This window comes from Epinephelus moara, chromosome 1 (genome assembly GCF_006386435.1).
Source record: "Epinephelus moara isolate mb chromosome 1, YSFRI_EMoa_1.0, whole genome shotgun sequence".
In the NCBI taxonomy this organism is placed as follows: Eukaryota; Metazoa; Chordata; class Actinopteri; order Perciformes; family Serranidae; genus Epinephelus; species Epinephelus moara.
Window position 1 is genome coordinate 45427154 of NC_065506.1, and position 24275 is coordinate 45451428.

Consider the following 24275-nt stretch of genomic DNA (forward strand, 5'->3'; position numbering starts at 1 on the left):
TTTATATCTACATAGGGAGCGGGTCCTCGTCTACGGAGATCGCCATGTGACACTGCCATGTATGTGTTATACAGTAGCCCAAAACAGTAACCAAACACTCTAGAGAGGGCCATTTGTTTAACTGCGTCAGCCACCGTAGTTAGCAGCTCCTCCGTGATTGAAGGGCTGTTTTTTTTTTTTTTTTTTTTTTTTAAACGTAAAACTGCTTTATTCAGTGTTTTTAGCGGTTTAAATCACTGGGTCCGATTGTTTGGGGAGGAAGAGACCTCTGCAGATATTTCGGCGTTCCTGAGCACCTATTTTCAGGGTGTGATTGACTACGAGATAAAACTGAGTTAAACTTTTGGAACACAGCAGTGCGCTGCACGTCATGTGACGAAAACCAACAAATCACAGCCGACAGATATCTTTCCCTTCTTCCATAAATATCAGTCTTTTAAAAATATGGAGAAGAAGTAAATCGTTTTAGTGTGTGGATGCAAGAGCTTTACACCTGTCCCACGGACAATATTTTTGGCCTAATACACACAAAACAGCGCCTGGAGGAAGATCAGCTCTGCTCTCAGATTTCTGGTAAGTAGACTATGATACGGTGCTGGCTATGGTTGCATAGCAACCTCAGATGCATTCTCGGAACCCATCGGCTGTATTCGGCATCTGACTTCCGGCAGACGGCGATACAGCCTCTGAGGGCAGACCCCCGATTTTTTGGCATTCCGGTTTGATTTGGGCGGAGGAGGCGAATTTCCGTTTCCGACTTCCGTTTATATATAAGTAAATATGCTGAACCATTGCGATGGATTCAGAGTTTGCAGTGACGCCAATTATGTTCCGCCTCGTTAGTTCACCGCACCTGGCAACAACTGCAGCCGGCTCAAGCGTGTAGTGTTGCACGGTATACCGGTACTAAAATAGTACCGCAGTACTAGAGTATTCCAAACGGTACTATACTGCATTTGGAAAATACCGGTACTTTGAAATTGATTCAATTCATTAATTTAGTTAATTTATTTTACTCATTTATGCACACAAACGCCTTTCTTGTTCCTATTGGAGCACAGATTGCACAAGTGGTGTGTATGACAACACCTGTATCAACATTCGCAGCTGGCGCACGTGAAAAAAGACAAGAGAAAGTCTGCCTCGCAAAGGGAGACAACACGAGACAACACAAACTTGGTGGAACATTTGAGTTACCAAACCGTGACGTCCGTACCGAGGTACTTACCGAACCATGATTTTTTTGGTACCGTTACACCCCTACTATTTATTGTTCTAAAGGTTTGTATCCAAAAGGACTTTTCCTTAGGAAAAGTACTGAAGAGTATCGAAAAGTATCGAAATTCATATTGTAAAAGTAAAAACCTCCTAAACAATGAACACTGAGGGAATTGTAACCAGGAAAAGTTTCATCTGGTCGCAATCTGCAGTCCTTTCTGCTAGATGCCACTAAATCCCCCTAAATCTTACACACTGCTCCTTTAAGACTCATTTTTAAAATAAGCTTTTACAGATTTTTACGTACCTGGACTTTATGTCCCAGTGAAAGGGGAACTCATTCCATGTGAAGTAAATGTACTGTGACTCATAAGTCCTATCTGTCATTGAAATACCAAGAGCATTGGGATGGGACACAGGGATGCACTGACTTCCATTTCATTTCTCTTGACACCGCAGTGAATGCTCACGGCTACATTTTAGCCACATATCTTTGACATCATCCTTCTTGCTCCTGTCTACCTTCATTTAATCTGCTTTTACTTCTCAGGCCTTTCCTGTTCAGTGCGGAGCCAAGAAGCAGAGCTGATGGGCGGATAATCCCAAGCACCAATGTCCAGACACAAAACCAGCCCGTGTGTTGAATTACAGCCCTGAAGAACCTGGAGCTTGGCTCTGCAGCTTCTGTACGACAGCTCAAGGACCTTCGGAGTTCAAACGAGGCGATGGGGTGAGCGAATAAACTGAGCTTGGACAGGTGAGGGCGGGGGAAAGAGTGGTTTTAGAGGAGCTACAGCACGACTCGGGACAGAGGAGGTGACTCATACAAGAGGGTGGGAACAAAAACCACCTGACTGTCCAATGAAAGTCCTGACAAGAACAAACGCCCATGGGCGCAGGTAACCAGGCCACCGCCTCACCTCCAGGATCATGGGACTTTCTTGCAAAAAAAAAGTGTGACCTCCTTTCTCTGGTTACATTAAGTAGGTAAAGCTGTGAAAAAGGACCCTCCTCTTCAATACTCGAGCTACACAAACACACCAGTGCATGACAAATGATTCGCTGTTTAATTTATTACGCTGCCAGCCAGGAGGATTTGCAGGGATGTTTTGTTCCAGCCTGCTGCGTGCCTTCTCTCTCTTCTGCCGGCACCTCCCACAGAAGCGCAGCCTCCGAGTTAATTACTGCTGCACTCGTACAAACACATCAAATAGGATTCGGTCTTCACCATGATAAATCACCTCAGACAGAGTCGGTATTAATACAAACCACTGGATGTTTATGCCCGGCCCTCACTACAGCCGATCAGAGCTGAAGGTGCTTCTCAGTCAACACCCAGGAGGAGAGGCCACTGTGAGAGTGTGTGTGTGTGTGTGTGTGTGTGTGTGTGTGTGTGTGTGTGTGAGAGAGTTTGTCATCTTCAAGGTGACTTTAGGAACTTTTCTCTTACAGCCAGAGGGGAGTTTAGTATAGAAGTATGCAAGTACTCTTGTGAATTTGAGTGTGTAAAGGAGCAGTGTGTGTGTGTGTGTGTGTGTGTGTGTGTGTTGTAAAGTACACCATAGGAGCCTAGCAGGCAGCCGGTGAATGCTGTTAAAAACTCAATTTCTGGTTTACGGCCCCTGGAGGAGGCTGGGGACCGTCAGGGTGCCGGGGTGGAGCGAACACATCAATAACCTGCCGCTCACTCCCTCGCTCACACACTTCCGCCTTAATTTTTGTCTTCCTTTAAACGTTTCCACCTCACACTTGGCTTGGTTCACATATTGAGCACAGACAGTTGAGTCTACAGAGACTCACCATCAGCTAGAGCTACACTCAGCTAGTTTGTAACTGGCTGGTTCTGTGCTAAGGCTGTGAACACGTGTGTGTGTGTCCTGGCTAATCCTGTGACATGTCCCAATGCTCCCAGGTAACCTGAAGAGCCCCAGCACCCTCCTGGCTGTCACTTCAGACACATGGTTAAAAACAAGAAAGAAAGAGAGACAGACAGGGAGACTGTCGAAAAGGCCAGACACACCAAAATGACATCGACAAACTAGTCGCAAAGAAGGCCAACTGTTGCATCGCCTCACGTTGCCTGTCTCAAACAAAAACTACAGCCAACTGTTAACTAGCACGTACACTGCGCCTGCATGAGAGGAAATAACTCTTTATACCAGCAGGTGGCAGTGGTCTGTATTCATCATTCATAAAAGAACACTGGAGGACTGACGGGGCGGATTCAAGACGCTAGTCAGCCAGTTAGCACATTAACAACATAACCTGACGTTGAAAGAACAAATGTTATTTACTGTGCACCGATGAACAATAACACAAACAATTACAAACAGTTTTTGCTCAAGAGCTAAATGGCTAAAAACATAATCTTCCCTAATATAACAAGCTGAACTGCCATTTAGTAATTTCACTCAGCGACAGGCTCAACAGTCTCCGATGCTAATTCAAAATGCTGAATCAGCTAAAAAAAAACGATAAAAGATGACAAAGGGCAGAGTGGTGCCGATGGCGAGGGGCACACCGTAAAAACTAGGGCGACACACATTCACCGCTGGCCCAACATTGGCTGCCGGCAGACTGCCAGCCTTGTGTGTCAGGGCCCTCACACTGCTCTAACAGCAAACTAGTCCCTTCCCAGTGATGGGGTGTAAAATGTTTGTTCCAATTTGGACGGAGAAATATTCATTAATCAATCATCGATCCACACTTTACCAATGCAGGGCTGCTGAGGACGGAATCCTGTGACGGCACTAACGGAGTAAGAGTGAGCCCTTCGACGGGTAATCAGACTATCACCATTCACACTTATATTCACACCTGCTGGCAGATTAGTGTTTCCAGTTCACCTAACCTGAATATCTCTGGAGTGTGGGAAGAAACTGGAGCATCCAGAGGAAACCCATACAGACACAGGGAACTCCGTCAGCTGGTGGACTTGAATCCTTGACATTTAGGGTTTTGAATTTAAAGTGGTGCTACTGTTCATATGTTGTATCTATCGATTTCTGCTTTCTGGAGCTACAGGAGCAAAACAATTTTACTACACATTGTACTTTTGTACTTAGTGTCCACAATAGAAAGGGTTCATCCTCTTAATTCTTAATTAATATGCTCACTGAGGGCTAATTTATTATACCCCCTTTACATACAAAAATATATTTGTTCCCTTTACTGTTGTAACCATCACTGCCCTCTCACTTCCATGTCTCCTTTATGTTGGCATAGATACATTCAATAAATGGCACTGGAGGGCAGAGTCAAAGGTTTTTAACAACAAACAAGGCGTAGGTGGAAAAGATCACGATAATCTGTCTTTCAACGGAGGCAGCGTTGAAGATGGCAGTGCTCTGTGACTGCATTAAATACTGACATGAAATACTCACTACATTACTGATTTGCTCTGTTTCGCCATTTTTAAAACGTCTTTGTTGGGTCCTACGGTTGTGTCTCATTTGAAATATGCTACACTGCCCCCACAGTTCCCGCTTGTACTGCTCTGTTTGATCTTTATCTTTGAGCAAATACGGACGAAATGAACACAGTACAGAGTAGTTACAGAAGACTCCATCCGTGTCTTTACTGTATATGTATCTAAAGTTGAGCAAAAGTGAGCCTCAAATGTCATGGCAATCAGCACACCAGATTTTAAGCAAATGTAAGAGAAATCCAGTCCTTAGTTTTCTAGATATCTTGTCACTAATCAACTTCAGCCTGGTGATGGTTTAAGGGTTAAATCAGAATCTGATCTTAATGGTATTAGTTTATTTTCAGTTTAAAGGTTTTGTTTCATACTTCCACAAAATTCCCCCTTAAAAAGGGGAGAAATATACTTAAGAAGAGATAAATGGGGCAAATAAGGGCTTCGAGGTTTACATTTGACATGCATGTTTGTATGGACATATTGGTGACCAAATATGGGAAAAAACAAGACTAAATGTCATAGTAAGGTACTGATCCACCACAAGCCGCTTCAATAGCTTCACTGTTCCTTGTCTTTTATTCTCCAAGTCTCTGAAACTCTACTGAAGGATGAAAAGAGAAAATATTCCGTCATTCAGTGTTATGTTGATGTTGGCGGAGAGGGCAGTCCAACAGGTTGGTCCACTATCACCTATAGGTGTCTAACTGTGTTTAGCTGCATTGAGATTGAGGTCTGTGAAGGCCTAAGCATATGATTCACATCATATTCATCAAACTGTTGAATGTCCCCTTGAGCCCCGTATGGAAGCATCTGCATTCATTATGTATCTCTGCTCTGAACAAGTGAAACAAGGAACAGAGCCCGACACTCTGCACCAGATAATCAAATGAAATCCGTCTGTTTCACTCTGCAGTTTCCCACTTCTGCACTGTGTTAGCATACTGTCGTCCTCAGCTCTCAGACTCAGCTGTGTTTATCTGACCCAGCGCAGCGAGAAGCCTGCGATAGCGTTCGAGCAGCGTCAGAGGTTTTGATGTTCTTATCGTCCTGGCTGGCGCCAGCAGGGGGGGGTGGGCAAGCTTGGCTAAGGGCCGCCGGACATCAAGCCTCTCCGTCCCTTTGCAGGTCATTTATTACAGTAGACTCCATCTTATATCTGCTCAGCAAGTGGACAGCCGGCCCCGAGGCTCATCCATCCCCACATCAGCAGACACATCTGTGATTCCCATTATGATATCGCGCACAGTGGGCATAAGTGTACGGCAGTAACATCTATAAAGACTGAATATGTCGGGAACACAGAAGAGTAATCAGTATATATTTATGCTATGATTTGCAACACCCATATTTAGTTAATCAACAATTTACTAATCTAAACCACTCAGGCTCAGAAAGGTCCTCCTGGGATAAATTATTTTTCCTGTCTCTCTCGAATAAGCAAAAGAACTGGGTAGTGAGTATGAGTAGAAAACATCATGGTTGAATAGAGGAAGAAAACATCCAGAAATCTCAAAGGTTTTTAACAGCGTGACAACTTTCTGTGATGAAAAGATAGATAAGATGCTGATGGGACTTTTTATTTTGCCTCCTAGGTTTTGCATTTTCCACTTTAAATATCTCACAATAAAACAAGAAAGGCTTCTAGTGCTATGGTGAGGTGTGAGAAAGTCTTCAAAACTGGAAACTGGAGAATTTTGAAATTGATATAAAGCTATCATTTCCATTTGTATGGGAGAATGTGGTGAGAGTCTCTGTACTCTTATGCCGAATGCAACACAAAAATTCCAGTTTGAAGGCTGGAATATTTTGTGTTGACGCACATCATGCGCGCGTGAAATTGCTGAATCGATGAATGAACTTCTGCTGGTATGTCCTCGGCGTCATATGTCACAGGAGGATCTCAATGCTGATTGGCTATCGTGGCGCAAATTGGTCGCTGAAGTTCAGATTTTTTAACTCTCACGAATAAGCGTATGATGTGAAATTGCATCACTCACTTCTCTCGGACCGCTTAATTCACGTATTTCACTACCAAGGTAGCTACTAGTCTTCCTGGGGTCCAAGCACAGTTGCTGCTACAGATTCCCTGGACACCACATCATAAAGTTTGCGGATGACACAGCATTAGTCGGCCTTTTAGAGGAGCAAGACGCAGAACATGGATCAGTCCTGAATGAGTTTATTGATTGGTGAAAGGCATCACATCTCTATCTGAACACATTCAAGACCAAAGAGCTGATCTTTGATTTAAGGCACACCCCCTCACCCCCCCACCGCCCCCCCACCCCCCTCCCATCACCCTCACTCAAGCAAAAATGACAGGAGAGGAGATCGAGGTGGTGACAGACTGTAAGTACCTGGGACATGTTATAGATCGCACTTTTCTGGAATCAATGTGCATGTTAAGACCTGTGGGAAGATCACAGGGGTGCAGCAGTCTGACCTGTAACCACCTATAACTGCTCAAGATGTCAGCAAAGGTACACATGGTCTGCCTGAAAACATCTTGCCCATGTTCAGTGGAATTCCATACGTGAGCTTGGTTTAAGACCGTCATGAGACAGTTTAGTTAAGGATAGTAAATGATCCTTCTGCAGGTTTACCTACAGAAACCTTGTTATGACTATTACTTCCTCTAGATAGTTAAGTTTGATCGTCAGGGCCGTGTCTTATTTCTGTACTGACTGATTGTGATCATGGACTTTAATTGTTGTTGTTCTACGGTTTTAATTGTGTTTTTTATGTTTACTGTATTATGTGCCACACCACAAATTGCCCCTTGGAGGACATTTTGTCAGTCTAAGTTGAAGTGGATTCGTTGGGTCGTACCTGTCCAGTTGGCACTGCCACTGCTGCCTGATTTTATCACTGCATTATAAAAACAGTACGGTAAACATCACCAAAAGCAATACAAAATACTCTGTCATTTTTGAACCTGCACTGAGTTATCCCATACATCCATACAGCGATGCCTGACAGCAAGCTGCACCAGTTAAAAACACTTTAATCTGCTGATACAGTGTTTCTATAAATATTTCACTGGTCAGTTACAGAGCGCTCCCTCTGTAGCGTGTCATGATTCAGAGGCCTGCAACCTGCTATCAGATGAAGTTTTACATGCTGTCTCTGATGGCTGAATGTGATTTGTTTTGATCCCTTGCTGTCTCTGTGGGTGACAGATAACAGGTGTCAACCAGCCTGACTACATCTCCACCACAGACAGATTACCTGCCGCACCTCGCTATGACGCACCGCCGAGGTTCAAGAGGAAAATAAAATCATGAAGGAAAGTAAACACGTACAACACAAACCTGAATGAAACACAAAATGCAACTGAGGCACACATAAACTCTTTTTGTCCTTGGAATATTTACATAAGAGTTGACGATAACTATTATTATGTTATTGTATATTAAAACAGAAAATTTCGGTGTTGCAGTGTTTCCTAACCGTGTTGTGTGTGTGTGTGTGTTACTGACCTGCTTGGACAGCGATAGGCCGCTCCAGTAGAAAGATAGTCTGTTTCCAGTGCGTCTTTGTGACCTGAGGTCCCGTGGAGAACATCACCTGGTGTGATAATATGTGAAAAAGAGCAGAACCATCACAAACCAGTGTTCCTCAGAGCGAGGAGCACCATGTCACATTTTGGCATTTTGCAACAACAAAATAGCTTTTGGATGCTTAATGACATGAAAAACATGACATGAAATCTGCTTAAAAATCTGTTTAGACCAATTTACTATTTAAAAAAAAAAAAAAAAAAAGAAATTGGGGTATGTTTCTGTAAAACATCTATAAAGACCAGAATCATGAGTCTAATGTGAGTCTGTGGGAAACTATGCTATTCACATTTATGTCGTTCAACGTGAGCCCATATGCAACAGTAACAGAAAGAGCAATGAAATTTAAAAGTAGAGAGTAATAAACCTGGAAGGATTCCAGCCATGTGTCACATTCTCAAGAAGCACAACTTACTGTAGCTCCTGAAGGAGTCTTGTTTAGATTAAAACAAAGCTGCACAAAAGCTTGGAATCAATCTTCTATTTCAGGGTTTCTGTTACAGTCTATCCACTCATACACTTGTGTCTAAATAATTTATAGATGTACTGTGCTGTATTTATGAAGCAAACATATTCCTGTGTTACATTGTTCCAGCCTTAGCTTCCAGTGAGATGCACATTTTCTGGATCATCCATAGCATGCAGCGTGAGTCTCAGGTAATATAGGAAGTGCAATCAAAAGGCATATCTGTGTTGCTCACAGAGCTTGGCATCGGCTGTTCCAACTGGCCGGCTCTGCAGGGTTAGTGCTTATATCAGCAGTCGGCTAGGACGCCCGTCGATTGCCAGCGTACGCCTCAGGGAGGGGGAACACGCTAAAGCGTGAACATAATTGAGTTTCCGTTAAATGGCTTGGCTGTTACCACTTCTGCTTACCTTGTTGCTGCAGCCTTTGTCAAAGAAAATGTCAAAGTAGCCGACAATTGCCTGCAATGAAATATGAGGGGCATGTTAGAATGTGACAGTACAATAAACCCCTGGATCTGTTTGACTACACTGCAACTCTGACATGCAGTGCAGAGAGAGAGGCAGGAGGCAGAACAGGTCTCAGGGTTTTAATGAGCAAAGTAAGGTAAATGAGCTGCTGTGTTCAGGAAAAAGACACTAAAATCAAACTGGGAATAAAATGTACTGTTTAAATATTTGCAGTTATATTTACAGCACTAACACACCATTAAAGAGACATGAGAATTCAGGCTGACACCTTGTGGTCAGCTGGTTAATATGCTCCGTCTGACCAAATTCTAATTGTGCTGGTGTAACTTCGAGATAGCCGTGTGTCCACCAAAGCATTGTTGTTGTGCAGCACTTGTATATGTATAGACTCATTCCCACAGAGCCGTTCAGTTCAGTCTGCTACACATTAGAACTGTTATTTTTGGGTTTCTATTGTCAAAAATTGTGGCTGATTATAATAGAACTGTTCCATTCTGCACCATTTTTTTCGTAACTCTCTGCTGAAGTACCTAGCACACTGATCCGTAACTAAAAAGTGGAGCTAGAAACACTGCAGACTGTTGATTGGGCAAGGCAGAATTTTTACTCTTGATCTACAAGGACTCAATGAACAAACCTGCTATTTTTAGATATCCCATCACACTAAAAACTCCTGCCTGGTCTTTTTTTGTTCTGAAAATGTCGGCGTGCAACCCTGTTCTGTAGACGATCAACAAGCTGCAGACGTTCCTCTGCATCCTCAGTGAAAAGGAAGTACAACAAGGAAGGAGTAACTCTGCCTATATTTAAAAGTACTGTGTGCGGTGGAAAAGCTAAACAGATCTAGGGTTTAGGTATGTGTCCGTCAGGTTATGTACTAAATCTAAGGGTACTTTACTGAAAGTGTTTCGTAGACACTGGCTTATGTGACAGTTGGTTTTTGTGGTGTTTGTCCCGCCCCTCCTCCAATGTGACTGGACAGCTGGGCAAAAAGAGACAGTGACAAGCACAGTGTTGTACCCAAAGTTGACCATTTTTCAAGTGTCATTTTTCACTTGGAAAAATGGATAAATAATCACAGAAGACGGCCAGTGTCAGATTTGGACACTGAAGTCTCCAAAAAAGACATAGTTCAAGGCTGGATTATAAAGCATCTGAGAGGGATGCAATCACAACAGGACCTTCTTTGGAACGGTACGATGGTTAGCTTCCAGTCAAAAGAAAAAGAAAGTCTCCTGCATGCAGTGTTCCAGAGATATTTAATTATTGCAATTACTTCCCATGAATTAGGAATTCTCAGTAAGCGCAGGTCATAAGCTCACATTAATTAAGTCCATGCCCTTTGTACACACCGCCCATCACTACTACTGATTGGATGGTTTAGCAAGGTCCTCAGATGAGCCCCAACGTGGTCGGTCATGGCCCTGGCAGAGCCCCGAGAAGATCATCAAACTTGACTATCTAGAGGAAGTAAAAGTTCTAACAAGGTTTCCATATGTGAGCCTGCAAAAGGACCATTCACCAACCTTAACTAACCTGACTCACGGCAGTCTAAAACCAAGCTCACGTTCCCTATTAGCGGGTGAACAATCCAATGCTTGGTGAATTCTGCTTAACATTATGTAACATTACATCATATATGACATTGTGACCCTGGAGTTAATTTTTATAGTGTCCAGTATGTCAGATTTTGTTCATCAGTCCTGTTCATGCTTCATGGTGAGACAGGCACATGCAGCTTATCTTGAAAAGCTCAGCTTCAGCAAAACAGTACAGTTTTATTTAGGTAGCGTTACACTAGAAATCTGACTGACTTTTAAGTTACCAGATCGGACAACTGCATGTGACGTTCCACTTGCCCAAACACAGAGTGAGCTTGTCCTGGTAAGTGTTAACGCCAAGCCCGATGACAGGAAAAAATGCAATGGCGGACACACAATGCTTCCAGGCAGTGTACTCAATGCATTGTGGGCGATTTAGATAATCTAGAGATAACATGCAGATTTATTTCCATCAATTAATTGGTTGAACAGTAGGTAGAATTTCCAGAATTTTGTAGTAATTTTCTGAGGTTGACTACAGTGTGTGTGTGTGTGTGTGTGTGTGTGGTCTGGAGAAGGCTATCCTGTTACAGACACTGAGGGTATCACTATGACTCATGTGAGAACGGCACTCTTCAACCCTCCTTCCGCTCGAAACCAACTCGATTTTGCGTTTAGGCTGAGTCAACAACAGCTCCCATGTGCTCCCTCTCACCTCATCTGGGAGACTTGTCACAGGACAAAAGAAATAAATTATGAGGCAGCCGGCGACAACATCGAGCCAATTTTGCTGACAATAAAAAAACCCACCTTGGTACATAAAATTAGCAAAGGTGGCTATTTTGGTGACAGTGTTGCAGCAATGTGAAAACACTCAGCTCAGAGGAGGAATCGGTTCAGGGAAATAAACTACAGTGGTTTTGGTACAACTGAATATGAATGTGTTCATCTAAATAATACCCACTAGGGAAAATTAGACAACTTACAAACCTCTGCTCTCAGGGAATCCACTGTTACGTTGGTAAGAGTTTGACAGATACACCAGCCATTCTGAAGCTTTATTAAATATATTTTAGGTCTTAGGTGTAACCAGAACTGAGAAGCTTATTTTCCTTCATATTAGGTTTCAATTCACTAAACGCCTGTGTGGAAATGTAGTCTCTCTTTTAAAATATGCCGTCTGCTGGTATGGATTTACAGAGCTATAAACACAGCTGAGTGAAACCCAATTCACCCATTTAAAACAAACTGAGGGAAAGTCCAGGGCCAGCGTGCCTGTAGGTGACCGTTGTCAGATATGTGAGGTAAAAACCACCCCCCAGGCTTGTTTTCCTCCCATTTCTCCCCCCGCTGGAGGAAGAGAGGCACTCTATCAATCTCAGGAGCGCACTTGTAGTGGCAATGATGCAGAACTAATAGCTTTTAATCCTGACGCAGCTGACAACTTGGAGGCCAGCTCTGTGAGACAAAGAAGAGCCGAATCAATGCAAGAGAGGGAAAGGGGTAAACAGAGGGACAGAGGAGAGGAGAGGAGGGAAAAGAGAGGAAAACAGAAGACATGGAGAAAGATGAAAAGGAGGGAAGGTGCTGGAGAGGGAGAGTGGCTGTAACATAATGTAAAAGCTGGGAAAGAGGTTTCTTTTTTACAGTTTTTTTATTGATTTGTATCACTTGGAGGAGCGAAAGACAGCACCATCTGTTCAATGCTTCTGTAAAAGTCTCCCGAATTTTATTTAAAAAAACGTATGCAAGTAAAACCAGCTGAAAGATCTTGTTTTTCATGGTGGATCTACACACATAAAGATACACACATGCAGACTTGATAATCACGATGCCGTCAGAAGCCGTGTTCAACACACTCCCCACACCGAGGCTTCAATCAACCTTTATCGACTCAGACAGGCAGGGGCGGCGCACTAGCTCACAACTAAACCACCAGAAAAGAACCCAAAGTGGATAAAAGAGCATGTCAACCCAATGCAATTATGGCTTTTAATGAACGCTACAGAGACGCTCGGTACTGAGGTAATTAGGAAATTAGCCGTAATTACTCGTCAGGCAGAGCGGATTCACCTCTCTCAGCCGGAGAGGCAGAGATCATCCTCATTGCGCCTCGCTGATGACAACGCCTCGTAAGCAAGATTGATTGTCACTTCTGCGTTGTGCAACTTTCACACAGCAGCGAGACGGGCAATTAAAATTTAGGCCACAGAGTGAAACTTGCAAATACAAAACCGGAGAGAAGCTCAGCGCCTCGCTGCTCCATTAAAAACACATTTGAAAGGGAAAAAAGGAATGTAAGTGCCTCATGCATAAAACACAAAAGATGTGAAATTGTTAAGATAAGCAATAAAGACCTTGATGACTCACACTTGATGTGAACTGTAGGCTTTTAATGCTCTCTGATTTAACTGGGCCGAGGAAAGAGAGTTTATCAAACTTCTTGGGGCCATTTGAAAGGACTTAATGATAATTTTTACAACAGCCAATAAAACGGTACCGGTAAAACGGTATATCCAGATGGGAACTGAAAAAATGTCATTCAACAGCAAAAGTAATTCAGTGATCTTCACTTGACAGAATGAAGTTAAAACTGGCTCCATCTCTCAAACATTGATGCATTAAAGCAGCATTAATTGATTTCTGGCCACTAGAGGGCAAAACAAAATATATCAAAACAAGCGATAGATACGCGACCCTCAACATATCACAGCTTATTAACCCTTTAAACATGGACCTCCTGTAAATGGTCGCAGAAGATCATTGTTTGCATTATTTTGTTTAAAAACATCTAAAATAAGAACCTTGATAGCTACAGCATTCAGAAAAGGGGGAGTGCCAGGCCAACACAGTATTTCGCTGTAATTACGTCAGAAATTTTGATAAAATCTGATCAATTCCCGTCCCTAACCATGCTCACCTCAGAGCTTGGGCTTGAGACAATCCCAAAATATCAGCATGATATCTTCCTTGACAGCTAACCTGGGGCAATGACGAATGAATATATGAAGATATTAGATCTTTAATGATAATCAGTCCAAATACCAAAGCTGAATCCTGGCCTTTGATTCTGAAGGGCTACTTCCTCTCATAACAAGAGTGAGATGGTTCCACCCATGGCTGTGAAAAGTGATAAGGACATAATCACTGCTACAGGTACGTGACCTCTTGAACATGTTCATAGACTCCTCCAACAAAAGATTAGATTGAGTCTTAAAGGAACTCCATGATCTCAAATCAAGACATCAATACCCCCAAATCGATGTGGATGGGTTAAAATCAGTATCTGACAACTTGTCCGTTAAATGTAAAGAGCTGACTCGTGACATAAAAAACAGTTGGCTCAAGTCTTGAAGGCATGAATGGTAAAGCAGATTCCTTAGAGAGTCTCACCGTAACAATCTGACCTTTGAAGGAATCCCAGAGACTGACCGTGAGAAGTGGTCTGACTCTGAGGAAAGATTTCTTTTATACGCTTGACTTTTGCACTTATTATATGTGAATTTTTTTCAATATTAATATTTAAAAGGTACTAATGATTTTGCATGTTTATGTTTTACCTTTTGTGTGTTGGAAAATAGAAGACTTTACAGGTTTCTGGTTCGGATTGTATTGGTGTGTGAAACAAATAAATAAATCTGATTTAACGTGAATATCAAAAATATACATTAATGCAGTCTCAACTGTCATCTTATACCTAAATTTAGAATAACATGAGCCCTTAGCCCTCACAGCCCAATGTTCAAAATTCCTGTTCCATTAATTAATGCTATTTTTAACGACCACGTTATTATGATGTATCTGAGAATTTTAGTGATCCCTGACTGATTCAGGCCTCTGCATCTCTGCACATGATGGAAGAAGAGACAGAGGGTTAAAGAAGCAGAGAGCCAAGCAGAGAGGACAAGGAAAAGAAAGGGTAAACTTAAAGCATAGAGACACATACACACACCCACACACCAAAAACAGGACAAATCAGAATGAGCGCATTTCATTTTCATCAGCGTTTAGCCTTGGGCCCCGGCTCTGTCTGCGATAAGTGATGACAGTGGGCTTCCTGACGGCCCACGGAGGAGGCTCCACAACACCGCAGCTCTCCGGCCCCCATTCTCCGGGAAGAGCGGGGGGAAAATTAATAATTATCATCATGGATAACACCAACAGGGAGCAATTCATCATCGCTCCCCTTTCGCCTGGCTGTGTGTCAGCGAGCTGCGTGGCCCGGCCAGATACTATTATACGACGTAGGGAGGGGGGGTTAAGGGGAGGGAGAGGGAGGGGCGCTGAGGGGGAGGGAGGGAGGGGGCGGGAGAAGAGAGGGCTAATGCGCTTTTGATGGGGTTTATCCAGGCGTGGAGGCTTCAAGCATGACCACCTCACGGGCGGGTTGGTGTGAATTCCCCCCTCCTCCACCTCCCCCATCTCTCCTCTCAGCCTCTCCACCCGACTGCTGCCACTCCAGTGAGGCGGAGCATGAATTAGCCTGGGCTGTAGCGCACCTCCAGTCAGTGTTTCTCACTCATGATGCCTCTCAGGTAAACACACAAACAACTGTACTGTAACAGCTGGAGAAGGTCCAGATTCACGCTGTGCGAAACTGTCTGTGGTTATCTGCATCACTGAGCTTTGTTCAGGTAATCTCAAGGAATAAAAACACCGAGCACAGTTTAATTTAAGGCGAGAGACAGCAGAGAGGCGGCAAATTAAACAAAAGAAGGAACATGTGTTGTGTTAACATACACACAACTTGGAGGGGAATTTCAGTTTATGTCAACCTGGGGTGTTATTTTCATTTTGTCCCATTTTATGACTGTTCGTCATAATAACTTTATACTCACCTCTGTTACTGAGATTTGCAAAACACAAACTCATCACACATCAGGGCAGGGGGCACCAGCCTCCTACAGCTTTGCCAAAAAAATTCAATTTCAATTCAAACTGGAGACCATCCTGCAATGGGATCACATCAGCCGTGATATGGCAATCTGCGAATTAAAATAAACGTAAAGAGGGAGGGACACCAGTCCCTTCCCTACTTCCTATCCCCCCTACTTCCGGCCCCCTTGCTCAGACCACACCCACCTTCGTACTCGGCCTTCACTGTGATCTTAACTCCACACCTGTAAAGCTTTGTCACTGCATCTTGCACAGCTGTGATGCTATTTCATTAAGAAAATCTGTCCACAGACAAACACCAAACTCTGTACTCCAATGGTAATCATCTCAAACACTTGTCTTTGAGTGTCATAGAAAGTAAACACATAGAAAGCAGACTTCCTGTAGCCACGTCATGGTCAACTTGCCGGCTGACTACCAGCCATATAGATGAGTGCCTCCTGGTTTGTTCTCTTTAAGCCTAGTTCACATTACACGATTTTCACTGCGATTTTGACGTCACAGAGGATCTTGAGAGCCACCTTGGGTCGGAGGTGAGTCGGCAGATAGTCTGCCACGACGAGTCCTCATGTGTGAACAAGCCTACAAGCAAGTCGCCCCCTCGTCTGTGACTGGGACTGGATATCTGGCATGCTAGAAAACTGGAGAAGGCTGACACGACTGACAAAGAGCATCAGCCAATGAGAGGCGGGATATGTCACATGTCAGCACGCAGGAGGACGGAAGAAATGTGACGAGGACAAGCCGCAGGGTTGCCAGGTCCGCTTATTAGTCGCGACTTTGGGCTTGTTTTTTTGTAAATCGCTTACAAATATTGGTAGTCGCAGGTTATGTTTGTTTGGGCTTGTTTCTAAAGTGGAGTTGCTTATTTGTGTTTGGGCTTGTTTCTAAAGTGGAGTTGCTTATTTGGGCTTGCTCTCTAAACGTCGCCTTCCTCTGTATATATCCGTCGCTTCTTTTGGGCTTGTTTCCATAGCCCTGGTTGCTTGTTTCTCTCCCAAGATCTGGCAACACTGACAAGCCGGCAAGCAACAACAACAATGGCGACGTCCACAGGGTCACGGGGAGCGTGTTGTGTTTGGACCCAGGCCCTGGAGGCAGATCTGATTCAACACTGGGAAGAATATCCATGCCTTTACGATGTGTCGTCTCCAAGTTAAAAAAAATGTAGTTTGGTGACATCACCGTGTTATCTGAGGCTCTGTCGGCGAGGGTTCGGTGGAGAAATCTTGTGGTGTGCACACACAGGTCATAATGTAGTTGGCGAGACTCCCGATGACAGAAACACACGTCCGCGATGCATTTTGCGAGGTGAAAATCGTGTAATGTGAACTAGCCTTAAGTAACAGGCTGTGGCTTGTTTTTAATTTATCTTTCTTGAATAACACTAAACAAACCGGAGCAAATGAAGATGGCACGAGTTTGTGATTGTGTTAAGGCCAAAAAATCTGTCACAAGATAAAACCATTTTACAGGAGAACATTGCAGCTGTGTGAACTGTCCCGTCTCAGCTCGACTCAAGCCAACTTACAGTGTCACCTATGATGCAGCTTGTCAAGTCACCTGCCAACACACGCACATGGTTGGGTTTAGACAACCAAAGCAAAAGGACTGGGTTTGGCTTTACATTTAAACAAGAAGCGAACACTGGTCTCCCAGGTGAAAGGTGGTGGTAGTTGGAGACCTTCACTACCCATCCCATCGACCCCACCTTTATATTATACAGTAGGATGTTGACATAAATCAGTATGTTGAACACTTATTCATAGGCAACTTGAAATAGCCTGCAGAAACTATTCTTGTTGACAACTCTAAACACTATGTGCTTTGCAGTGTTGAGCCTTAAACAGTGGATTTTTCCATTAACAATTTCCTTCTTAATGTGTTGAAAATCGTCCTTGAAGTTGACGAGTGCCTGCCCCGTCAGTCCAGAAGGCCACCCCCCCCAACCCCCCACACACACAATTTAAATTTGATGGAAAGCAGGTTAGAGATGGATTGCAGAGACATTTTCCTCTGTAGCGCTACAGTAGCTACATCAGCAGCAGTGAGACAGCAGCAGTAAAATTAATTACAGACAGAAACTTATTCTCTCCTGCAACACCATCAGCATACATCATTTTCAGCCTCTAGGAGAGGAAGAGGCATTTCTGCTACCTGTTCTACACTTCAGGTAAATGGATCATGGAGCTGTGGGGGCTAAAGCAAAAAAGGTATAGCTACCCTGAGAGAATTTCTGATCCAAGTTTTAGTGAAAGTTTCAGCACAAATATATCCTGTATGTGGCTTCACAGTTTCTAAAGGCCGACATGATGTATACAAGACACATGTGAGATGTAAAAGGAAGGCAAGGAATGGAGGGATGAAAAAAAAAAGCAAGAGTGAGAGGATTTGTCTTGTGTGAGAACGGCGCAGACGCAGGGGTTGTGCTGTTCATTTAATGCAAGGTTAGGCAGGCTGAGCTGATGAATGGACTGTCGACAGGAGAACAAAAGCAGGCGCTCCATCACAGGACGGGAGGCGCAGCGGCTCTCCCTCACCGATCCCCGAGCACTGGTCCAGGAGCGGTTTACCCTTCACACATCCTAACCTTAACTACTACTGAGGAGCTGCAGCCAATACTGACTACAGATCAGTATCTTTATGGTAGCATCACCCTCTTCCTGCAGGTCAATAATCCATCTGTAAATCCTGGGAAGAGCAGGCTGGATGCAGGAGGCGAGTATTTACAATGTGTACAAGTGATACCTTCGACACAGAACACCTGCATTGTAAACACCTGGGTAAAACGAGTCTGATAGCACGCCTGAATGTATCACATGCATGGGATTTATCGAAGACATACACATATCTTGTATATCTGGACGCCAACTGAGGTTGATCAAGAGCGTGAAATGGCAAGAAAGCACCTTAAACAATAAAAATAACAAACAGAAAAATGACACCTCTCTACTACACGATCCCATCATCTGTTTTGCTGCAGGACCTCTAACATGACTGGACTTAGATCCTCGATATAGAAACTGGATGTTTTCAATTACAGAGCAGAAAAGACAGGAAAAATGAGAGGATGTTTACAGATCCCATTAAACTCACCAGCCTTACCCAGGGAGCACAGGCCAGATAATAACCACCTATTGATTATCCATTAAACCAATACACCAGACAGTGCAGTAACACTGCAGCACAACACAAAGCTGCTCCACCACAATGGGCTTTTCTACAGACAGATCACTTCTCACGGTGCAGAGCGTCAGAGCCTGCAGTGGTGAGGCTGCTCTGTAGTCGGCAGGTCGCTGCTGGTATCACACAGAGAAATGTGGCTCAGGCGTTGGAGGAAGTTCAGGGGGGAAGTGGTGTGGGGATGGCTGAGGCGGGGGGGAGTTTATGGTGGCTGCCAGCACCTCACCAAATAGACTCATAAACCATTCTCCATGCTTTGGTGCCTGTAGCTGACCCTCACTGAGGACACACACTTCAGTTGTGACCTGCACGGCACAACTCAAAGGGTTTTTTTTCAGGGTTTAAGATGAGTCATGGAACGTCTCAGATAGGACTCTTTATTTTTGTCTGTGTTAATTAACTGCATTTATTTTCAGTGACGTTTTCAATTACAGAAGAGAGGGTCAGAGGTAATTAAAGAGTACGAATTTGTTTTTTATATATTTGTGTAAAAATCAATTTACCATAGACTGTATAAAAGTCTCGAATAGGACCCTCGAGTTTGGCATTTTGGCCATCGCCATCTTAGATTTTTTGACATCAGAACTGACCATATTTGCAGGAGACGGACCAATGGGACCATAATTTACAGACTTAACATCATGCTGTATTGAAGAAGATTTGAAACTAGCAACAGAGACCATAAACTCATTAGGAAAATGTTTACTGAGGTAATAAATCAAGTGAAAAGTAGAGATATTTTCTCAGACATTTATACAATTGGACTTGTTCTGGTAACAATTGGAGTCGCCCCCTGTTGGCCATTAGAAAGAATGCAGGTTTAAAGCATTTTCACATTAACTTCACTTTCACTAGAGCTTTTTGATTATCACCATCTTGTTTTTTTGGAGCCAGAGGTGACCATATTTGGGTGACAGGCTGGTGCCGTAGATGAACGAGGGGCGGATCTGACTGAGAAGCTGAGGACACTATCGGCAGACAGCCTGTCACTCAAAGCGGCTATCCTTTAATTATGTGTAACTTTCGGCCTTAATAAAATGTAAACAAGTGAGTTATATAAAAATTCACCCCCACACACACAGTTGTAATTAAGCTATAGAGACCAAATCTGTTGTTGTACCAGGTTGTAAACATGTTTATTTCTGCTGTAAAGTTGGGCATTTTAACATGGGTGTCTATGGGGATTGATTGGCTTCTACAGCCAGCCTCAAGTGGCCATTAGAGGAACTGCACCTTTTCATGTTGGCCTCATTTTCTGCCTCGGAGGTTGCTGCATGTTTGCAATAATAAAGAGAATAATCATTTTTACATTATTGCTCAAATTTTGATTGAAAAATATATTCATATAATTAGGGTGTGATCTGTACCAAACAAAGATGCTTTGTTAAGTCTGGACTTCTGGACTTCTCTGCAGCACGACAATATTAAACTGGTACACTGACACATTTTGCCTGGAACAAATGGTGTGCCTCCTACGAGTTGAAAAATGCAGCAGGCTATGTTGCAATTTCAATCACTCGTTCAGCACTAACTTTAACACTAAATGGATGCGTTGTTCATTGCAGTAGCTCAGTCCTTAGGGACCTGGGTTAGGAACTGGATGGTCACTGGACCAAATATGGATTGTGGAATGGTAGCTGGAAAGGCCAATTCACCTCCTGGACACTGCCAAGGTGCCCCTGAGCAAGGCACTGAACCCCCAACTGTTCGGGGCGCCTGTCCAAGGCAGCCCCCTCGCCCTGACATCTCTCTATTAATGCTGTTTGTGCATGTGTGTGTATTTCGGGCCTGTGCGTATATGACAACAGAGTGAAAAAATTTCCCCTCTGGGATTAATAAAGTTTATCTTCTTCTTCTATTACAGACAACTAAGAGAACACTAAGCTTGTTTTCAACTTCCTACGTGTGGTCTTCACAATCAGCAAACAGTACCAGCACCAAAATCATGTGGGATGAACACAAAGTAGGCCAAGGTGAACATTCACAGCTCCACAAAGACACTGTATGCCTAATGTGTAGTTACACTTTTCAGGCTTTTTTTTTTTTTCTCCCCTTCTTTTAAGGGGTTTTCAGTTCCTCCAACAGGGCTGCAAATCATCTGCACGCTAACTCTGAAGAACACAAAACCCAGACGTACATATCCACCTTTAGCCTTACAGTGAAATAAGGTATCTTATCACAACAGTCACAACCAAAAACACATGGTATCACCGACCCTTTGTCATACTGAGCAATGCAGATAATTACATTTGAGAACAACAGCATCCCTAAAACAATGTCCTGGTTACTCAGGATGATTCACAGGCTCAACAGCAACTGCTTCAACAGTGCTCAAGTGTAACAGCGGCTTTATGTGTTTTGCTCAAAGGCACACGAGACAGTAGATATAGAGCCTTTCCAAAACCAAACCCTCCCCTAAAATGAACTCAACCACAGATTTCTAGAGACAAGAGAAGGGGAGATTTGATCCTAAATAGAGTGTAACCTTAAGTTGTTAAACGCTGTTTACATTTGTAAGGGTAGTTGCACAGAATTTAATTTGTACAGAACGTCTTTAATGACAAAATACAGCACACAGGGTCAGTGAGTTGGCATTGATGCAGGCTCGTTTGTTTGGAGGGTTTTAAAACCTTCTTCAACTCTCTGCTAGTTGGTTTGGGATGGCGAAAGGTGGCTGACCCTTCGCGTGAATGCGGAAATTGAGTTAAAGTGTGTAGAGAGAGGGTGAAGGGGGTGGTTTGGAAGAACGCCCGCTGTATCTAGGAAAGGGCTTCTCATTAACTTTTCCTTGTGTGTGTGTGCTCCCGATTCCCGAACACTTGAAAGAGTTGTACCTTAAGGTCACAGTAAGTAACAGGAAGTTGACACGTGAGGCAAGTACAGTATATAAAAGGGGACAAGGCTGAAACATGAAGACTACCTCTGAAAAACAGAGTCAAGCTTTGGTTCAGTAGATATACCATATCATAACTACTCCACACTCTGATGTGAGAGGTGGCTTGTGATTGTGTAACCGAGTGTGTGTTGGTGTTTGAGAGAATGACAGGGCACGCAGGCTGCGAACATTCACCATGTTGTGTGACATGTAATTCAAAGTCACATTAGCCTCTCTGCTCTGATTCGATTTGAAACTCTATTAAATATCCAGCTGACCGACATCCTCTTAAATACAGAAACATAATCCATCAACGTGAGCTGAGTGATGTCTCTGCTGTTTGTACTGCCTCGCTCCTTCACACAATAACTCTGATAAATGACAGGTGGTAACAGTGGATGTGCAAACTTTTGTCTCAGGTCGTTTATTTGTATTTGTGTGTGTGCGTGTGTGTGTGTGTGTGTGTAGCCCTTATTGTTTGACTTTTGGACTAAATTAGAATTGACGAGACAAAACATTTTTGTTTCCCAGGTTATTTTTCTTTCTTAATACACTAATGAGTTTTTCCCCCAAATCATTTGTTTTTACATTTGAGATCTCGGCAACATTAAATATGACATGTTGATCAATTAATTCACACAATTAGGCCCTGGTGTCATACGGGTGGTACTTGATTATTGCTGAGGCACTGCATGCAAGACAAAATACTTCATATACTTTTGTTTTGAGATCATTTTGAGGCTAAAACTCAAACTTTACCAGCTCTACAAACTCTACAAACTTTTGCAGAGCAATATCACTGTGGATGTCTCAGTGCACGAGTGGGTAGTGTCTATATGTGTGTACTTACCGTGCAGTCTGTGCTGTTTGTTATCTTGAGGCAGAAATCTGATGCAAACTCCAGCTCAGACAGACACACTCTGTTACAGTCAATCGTCTGTTAAAAGTAAAAAAACAAACAAGCATTAGACGCACAACAACAACAAAAGATAAACACTGATGACAATCTGAACTGTGATCTAGCGATACAAAACAACTGAACAATCAGAACAAACATGCAGACGGTGTAGAAGGAATCTGATTTGCAAGCAGCTCTTTGTTTTGGCTGGAGCATCTGACTCACAGAGAGGACAGGATGTGTGCTGGTTCTTTTTCAAATGTATTTGTATTTTACAAACAGCCTACAGTTCAGTAGAGTCTGTAACAGGAATCATAACGATGTATGTTGGTTCAGTCGGACTTCATTAATCATTTTGGATAAAATGTCTCAGCTGAATATAACAGTATTTCCTTTCAGGCTGCCACAGCTATATTTTCTTTGTCTTAAAAGAAACTGTGGTGTATCACAACCTTTATTTTCAGTGTTCTGACCAATGCTTCTATTAGTTTTGACGACATTGTTAAAAACAGGCCTAGCACGCATACACACGTGGTCAGACGTAGAACAGATTCCATAGTAAGACCTCCCGTCCCACCTGAACGACAAGAAATTATTGATTTCATTCATTCCTTTTTATCATTTGTTCTATTTGTGTTATCACCACTCGAGATGCACAGGAGCTGACAAATACATATGAAAATAAGATTAACTGGATTTTATTCAAAGGAGGTACACGTGTATACCTGAATCACTATTAAAGTAGAAAAAAGAAATCCCACTATTACTTTTATTACTTTACTCTTTGATTTTGAGTTGCTGGGAAAAAAAACATCCTGACAATGACTGATAAAGTTAGATAAAGGACATTTCTGACGACATACAGACTCACTTTGGAGAGTTATCACAATCAAAATCGCTTATTTGTAATGCTGCATTTGTAATAATTTGAGCTGTTGTCAACACTGGTAAATTAACTGATGTCAGAGTTTTACTTTGAAGTTATTGTGAGGCCTGAAACATCAGCCGAGATACTACTTAAAGGCACAGACCACTCAAAAATCAAACATTGGCGGCTGTTTTTTTACCTTGAAAAGGGAAAAATGATTTGACTTTGAAGAATGACTTTAATAAAAAATAAATGCATCTATATTCTGCAGGATCAATTCCACAGGTGCCCTATGTTGCTCACTAAATTTATGGAAAAGATAGAAGTCACTCTGACTCAGGTTTCTGCACCAACAGACTGAGTCCTTTCTTATCTAATTATTTTGGTATTGGAGCCAGGACAGGATTTACAATGTGAAGTGTTTGATTAAATGATGTGAAATGTTAAGTGATTTTTCCTCTTGGACTATTTTCAATTTTAAAAAGCGGATAAAACAGTTAGTGATTGGGTGGTCTGTGTCTTTAATGTTAGTCAGGTACAGGCCGAGATGCTGTATGGTAGCAACACATCTGCCTATATCAGGGGTTGGCAACCTTTGGCTCCGGAGCCACGTGCAGCTCTTGACCCTCTTTTCAGTGACTCCCTCTGGCTTTTTTTTTTTTTTTCTCCAACTTTTTTTATTGGGTTTTGCAGATGTATACAATTGTATTAAGACATTTACAACGAATTAAGTATACATTTTTTCTTTTAAGACAACAGAAAAAGAAAGTGGTCACTGAAGTATCGCTGCATACCCGAACAATTTATATAAAACTTAGAACAACCACAATAAAAAATAATTAGTGACTCCCTCTGGCTTTGACACAAACTATATGGAAA

General features: G+C 42.8%; 2 protein-coding genes across 2 annotated transcripts in view; one reads left to right on the forward strand and one right to left on the reverse strand.

The window, feature by feature from the left end:
* txlng (taxilin gamma) overlaps positions 1–24275 on the forward strand; it is a 765700-nt gene that overhangs the window by 275358 nt on the left and 466067 nt on the right. The gene's annotated exons all lie outside the window — the stretch shown is intronic.
* Positions 1–24275, reverse strand: part of prmt3 (protein arginine methyltransferase 3) — an 88297-nt gene that overhangs the window by 6548 nt on the left and 57474 nt on the right. Inside the window, exons 13-15 of the mRNA XM_050052750.1 lie at positions 22481–22567; positions 9076–9126; positions 8119–8206 (exon numbers count right to left, since the gene is read on the reverse strand). Coding sequence (XP_049908707.1) covers positions 8119–8206; positions 9076–9126; positions 22481–22567 — 226 coding nt within the window. The remainder of the gene's footprint in view (positions 1–8118; positions 8207–9075; positions 9127–22480; positions 22568–24275) is intronic.